The sequence below is a fragment of the Nicotiana sylvestris genome, chromosome 7 (assembly GCF_000393655.2).
Source record: "Nicotiana sylvestris chromosome 7, ASM39365v2, whole genome shotgun sequence".
In the NCBI taxonomy this organism is placed as follows: domain Eukaryota; kingdom Viridiplantae; phylum Streptophyta; class Magnoliopsida; order Solanales; family Solanaceae; genus Nicotiana; species Nicotiana sylvestris.
The window spans coordinates 69,427,142-69,433,141 of NC_091063.1; the positions used below are offsets into that span (position 1 = coordinate 69,427,142).

The following is a 6,000-nucleotide window of genomic DNA, read 5'->3' on the forward strand; positions in this document are numbered from 1 at the left end:
TACTAGAAAATATGCACCTATAAACGGAGTACTAATTCAGAACCCATATGGGAGTGTTAATCCATGTCTGGATGTAGCTCCCTTACAAATTGAAAACTCACTTAGTTCATATTTACGATTAAGATTTCAGGCGCATCACCTTTCATCAGGTGTCCGTAATATTCATTGCTCATGCCTGAAAAAGACATCTCTACACCCTCACCTATATCTTATAACTGATGCATTGGCTAACTTATCTTGTCAAGTTCAGTAATATTGCATCCTTTATGCAGTATGCCTAGGAAAGACTTGTTTATAATGTAATACTACTTCATATGTATGAGTATTCCAAAACATTTGTATGCTTGAATTTGATTATGAACTTTCTGCCTTTTGTAAAGTAATTAATGAGGATTATGTTACATATTTTTCATAATTTTGATTATTTAGGAATATTTAGGCGTTAGAACTTAGAGATAGAGTAGTGGAAGAGTGGAAGACTGAAGTGGAAGGGTTTTTGATATTTAATATATATATATATATATATATATATATATATATATATATATATATATATTGTATGCATATTCGATTTCGCGAAAATACCCTCATTATTTAAGGGCCACCAAATTAAGCTTAAGGGCTTTTTTGTCCTTCCCCAAATCCCAAAAAATAAACCCAAATAAATCCGATCTCTCTCCCGTCAGAAATCCCTTTAACTCTTTCCTCTTCTCATTCTATTCCTAATCAGCTGGTAGAGATGAATTTCTTGAAGTCTAAGCTTCATTTTCGACATCCAATATCAGTTTTGTAAGCTCAACCTAAATCTCGAAGAATTTCTATAATCTCCTAAATTTTTCCTTTTCTTTTCAACTTAATGTCGATTTTTTATAGATCTTCCTCCAAGTTCATCCATGATTCAGGATTTTTGATATTATACAAGTAAAATTGATGGGAAACATAGAGACATCGACATTGTTGGTGGTAACACAACGTTCTAGTGTTGGGTCACTGTAAGCATCCTTAAATTTGCACTTGTCTCACAATTTTGGGGCTAAAGATAAGTTCCGAGTGAATTTTTTAATCGTAGTAAAGTTTTAATCTTGGGTCAAAAATAGATTTTTTAAATCGAGATGTACATTTCACGGAGCAGTTTACTCTCACAAATGTTTTCTTACCTCCGTTTCCTTACTTGGTTGTGGAATCCTATATAGGAAGTTCTTATTGAAGATAATAGTGACTTCTTCATAATTTCTGTTGCAAAATTATAGTTTATGATAGATACACTTCTTATTTGTAAGCTCTTGAAGTTATCCAGACAGAACGTTTTGATAATCAAGTAATTTGCAGGGTAGTTGCGATGCAAATTGAGGGTGATGAAAAACTAGATTTTTTTTTCAACTTCTACAGGTATTACCCATTGATTTTTTGTCTCAACTTTTACAAGCTTATGATTGTACAAATCATGAATTAGAAGTTGGAGGGTGCAACACTTTAATCCCACAAATATTTTCTTACGTATGTTTCCTTACTTGGTTGTGGAATTCCATATAAAAAATTCTTGTTTTTTATCTGCTAAGAGGCATTGTTGTACTTTGTTGGTCCACCAAGGGTTAGGAAGATATTTTTGGCTTCATCAATTTCAGTTACTCTGGGCAGAAAGTTTGTATGCATCTTCCTTGGTGGTGTCAAGGATGAGACTGATATTAGAGGTCATCGGAGAACTTACATTAGAAGCATGCTCTCATGCCCAATTGATGGGTTAAAGGTGCAGAGTGAACCTTCTACTAGCCTGATGTCGCTTTTAGTATTTATTGCGACTTATATGTGCTGGTTGTCTAACCAATGGACCTGGATTCACATATTTATACATGATTCTATTGTCAAAGAATTACCTCTTCCATTTTCATTTCAATTGTTGTTGGATCGCTTGTTCGCCTTAATGAAATAAATTATTATTAAGATTTGCAATGTAGGAATATTTTTTAAGTTGTGATTGTCTATTATAAAGACATTAAGATCTGTTATATGCTCTCACGAACTATGTTTTACAAACTGAAATTTTTCTTTCCAACATCTGCAGTGATTCTCAAGTTGCAACTTATTTTTATCCATTGACTGATTGTCTCAAGTTTTACAAGATTATAATTGTACAAAGCATGAAACTAAGAAGCTGGAGGGCGCGACTGCAGAAACATTTGATACTACAGAAGCTCTAAAAGTTTTCATATTCATAACACTTGTAATTCTTGAAAAAGGAAGGACAATCACCTCTAATATTGTTTTCTGTAGAAATTAGTAGTTTATTTATGAATTTTGTAAGTATTAGAGGTTAGGCCTAAAGTCCCCCTCGTCTTGTAGTCATCTTAAACATTTTAAGAAATATAGAACATATTCTTTTAGTTACCAAAAATGTTTCTATCTATAATCAAAAAAATGAGTTGTTGCAATTTATGATTTTTGCAGTACTATCTATTAACAATGACAATCTACATTGACTTTTTTCAATGAGCAAAAGGACTCCATAACAACTGGATCACCTCATAGCTTCCTTGTCCATCCGTTTTGAAACCTACAACACAAAAAAATTTGATTTTAATTTATATACATTATGAATATCTAGCAATTTAATAGGAGTTAAATATAATGAAACTACACTTGCTTGTGGGGAGATTGAGATATTGGAATTTCAGTTATTTTTCTTTTGAGTAAACAATTTCTTAAGTCATGACCAGTTCCACCTAAATTAGGAACATGGCAGTATCTTGTTTTTTTAGCAGCTTCAACACCACCAATTAACCTTTTCCCTTTCTTCCTTCCTTTTGTCTGAGATTGTTGGGGATTTTCAATATGACAATCTTCATCTGGAGAACTATGTTATGTAGATTGACTAATATCAACATGTTCATGCTCATCAATGATGTGCTCATTTTCAGGAAGACATTGAATAACTTGCAACACTCTTCCTAATTCCCTTTTGGCACAATCAAGACGACATTTCGTCTTTACTGATTCACGAGTCAAATCTCTAACTATAGATTGAAGATTTTGGAACTAATTATCATCCTTACTGAGATTCATCATATGAGAATTTTAGTACCAATGAATTTTCTTGCCTCCATCTAGCCGACAAGTATTTCTCTGGTAACGTGAAATAATTATGAGCATTAAGTACTCGACTAGAATGCCTGCACAAAATTCCTTAAAATTCAACTCTTGGCAAGAACATTGAACAACCTCTTCTAGTGGATTCCAATAAACAAAACGTCCACCATCTGTTTTGCTGTAGTGGCGCACAATATAAGATCCATCACTATTTGAAAATAAACCATATTCAACAGAGAGTATTATCTCATCCTGTAATAACTTAAAGGCAAAAGGTATGGGGACTTTTGATGCATGTTTCTCCATTGGCATGAATGTCTTAATTTGAGGATTGTAATACTTTTTGTCGCATCGTTGCCTCTTCACTGACATGGTTTCTTATGCTGACTGTTGTACCAACCTGCTCAACAAGTTCTTTTAAACTAGTTCTTGCATGTAAAAATCTTTTCAAAGATGCATTAATAGATTCTTAGCGTCCAGTTGTTGTCATTCGAGCAAAAAAATATCCTTTCAAGTATGGTAATGCCCATGATGGACGATCTTCATATAGCAATTTGATATGCCTATTTGATTCAAGATCAAATTTAGTAACCAATTTGCATATATATATGTATATATATATATATATATATATATATATATATATATATATATATATATATATTCTTAACGGGTTAACGGATTATCCGTTAAGAAAATTGAATAATCCGCCCCCAAATCGATAAGTCGTTAATGAAAAAATTTCAATTCGTTCCCCGCCCATTAAACCGTTAACCCAATACCAATAAGTCATTAAGCTTCGGTTTCGGTTCGGTTTTGAACACACCTATTCTCCAGTCCGCTGGAGCCCAGAACTGAAGAAAGAAACTTTGTTTTCCTTTTTGTTATTTTGTTTGTTTTACCCCAGAAAGTGAAGTGCTATCGTAAAAACTAGCGAGAAATGGATGACAGGATCGGAGACTATAATTGAACCCCAAAGAAAGAAGGGAAGAAGCTAACTAAAGAGAGAAAGTAGCATTAGAAAGGGGAAAAAGAGAGATAAACTGGAACACTTTATGAACTTTTTTGGGGTATTAGCATTCATCTCACAATATCACATGCAATCACAATTCCTCCGCTTCTGTAATGATACTCCATGCCATGATTAAAGCTAATCGAAGCACATGCCAGTAAAAAGTTAGTAGTCAGGTAGCAAACAGAAAGGGAAGCGTAGACTAATATATTATATATATATAGAGAAAAATGACCTTACTCATTGTCTAGTTTTTTTGCGGTAAATTAACAAATGCATAATATAGGTATGCATATAAAATTATATCACTTGACCGTAGTTAATTAACATATCATTTAATCATAATAAATTAATATAATTTGATGCAAAAATTGAGTGTGAGTAAGTATATGGACTTAGATTATGCTATTTATACTCATCTGTGGAGTTCAATTATGGAGGTATGTAACCAGTTTCAATAGATGCCTTATTTCTTAACTCAAATCTAGGAGAAAAGTAATAGTTTACAATAATCTATATATATATTAAAGTAAGAAAATTATCATATATAATTGACATTATGGTTAAGCCAAGTGACAAGCTAATAAATATCAATAGTATATGGTAACTTTATTCTATATTTGACAATTTTTTTAAATACAAATATAATATCTCTCTCTCTCTCTCTCTCTCTCTCTCTCTCTCTCTATATATATATATATATATATATATATATATATTAAAGCAAGAAAGTTACCATATATAATTGACATTATGGTTAAGCCAAGTGGCAAGCTAATAAATGTCAATAGTATATGGTAACTTTATTCTATATTTGATAATTTTTTTAAATACAAATATAATATAACATAATATAATACTATATATATACACACACACACACAGAGAATTTGAATTAAAAGATAATTTTGAATTTATAGATAAAGTTCTAAAATCCGAATTAAGATTAAAAACAAAATTTATCTTTTTTTATCATGTCATCATACTTAATTCGATTAATGATCATATGTAATCATGTTAGGAACTTTTATTATTTTTTATAATTATTTAAATACTACTTCGCCTCTAGCCACAAAAAAAAACTACTCCATATAACTATAAATTCTTTCACATTTAAAATCCTATAAGTATAGTTCTTTGAAACACTGTAGCCATATTTGAATAAAATGAAATACTTTTAAAATAAATATAATATATAGGGTATACGTCTATGTTTATCTAAATAACAAAAAAGAATTTACAAAACCAAATAAAAGTTTACTTACATATATAATAAAGTAAACATACATGCTGGAGAAAGAAACATCACAAAATCAGTCAATAATAAAAAAAAGTTGTTTCTTTTTTCTTTTGAAGAATATTTGTTTGAAGAGTCAATTTGCATAAATGGACATTAAACAAATAACAAAACTTTAGCTATACAATTGCTATCATTAGTTTCAATTTAGCACATTCAAGGAATTGAAGAGTATAAGCTGAAACCCCTTCATTTAGCTGTAGTCAAGCCACTATTGCAAGGGTATAATATTTGTTTCGTTGAAGAATATTAGTTTTGAATCATTAGATTATGTGAAAGGTTTTTTTTCAAACTCAACAAGAGATAAATTGGTTTCTAATTGATAGTTTCTATAACGACTTTTAAGTGTAACAAAGAGTATATATAAAAAAAATTGTATGAAGTGAAATATTTTTTTTATAAAAATGTAAACAAATTATTTCGAAAAAACTCTTTAATTTTTTTTAATTCAAAGATAATAAAAAGATAAGATATTTTTTAACATTAGTAGAGAGTTTTAAAATTATTATAATAGAAGTTATATCATGGATAAACTCAAAATATCGAAATCTTATGAAATATTTACATAATATCCGGCCATATTTATTATTTACTTTTTATAGCTAAT

At 30.2% G+C, this 6,000-nt stretch overlaps 1 protein-coding gene across 1 annotated transcript; it reads right to left on the reverse strand.

Annotated features, from left to right (window-relative positions):
• Nucleotides 1-2,483: 2,483 nt before the first annotated feature.
• Nucleotides 2,484-3,456, reverse strand: LOC138873281 (uncharacterized). The gene is made up of 3 exons (XM_070151728.1): nt 3,080-3,456; nt 2,712-2,851; nt 2,484-2,551 (listed from the first exon to the last, which is right to left on the reverse strand). The coding sequence occupies exons 1-3, from the start codon at nt 3,454-3,456 to the stop codon at nt 2,484-2,486; spliced, it is 585 nt and encodes a 194-aa protein (XP_070007829.1).
• Between the last annotated feature and the right edge of the window lie 2,544 nt (nt 3,457-6,000).

Excerpts from the sequence above, each read along its gene's own strand:
- LOC138873281 (XM_070151728.1), bottom strand. The coding sequence starts at position 3,456 with ATGTCAGTGAAGAGGCAACGATGCGACAAAAAGTATTACAATCCTCAA. Across the intron at positions 2,852-3,079 it reads GGAGGCAAGAAAATTCATTG|TTCTCCAGATGAAGATTGTC; the intron begins GTACTAAAATTC and ends TACATAACATAG. Across the intron at positions 2,552-2,711 it reads TCCTAATTTAGGTGGAACTG|GTTTCAAAACGGATGGACAA; the intron begins GTCATGACTTAA and ends TTTGTGTTGTAG.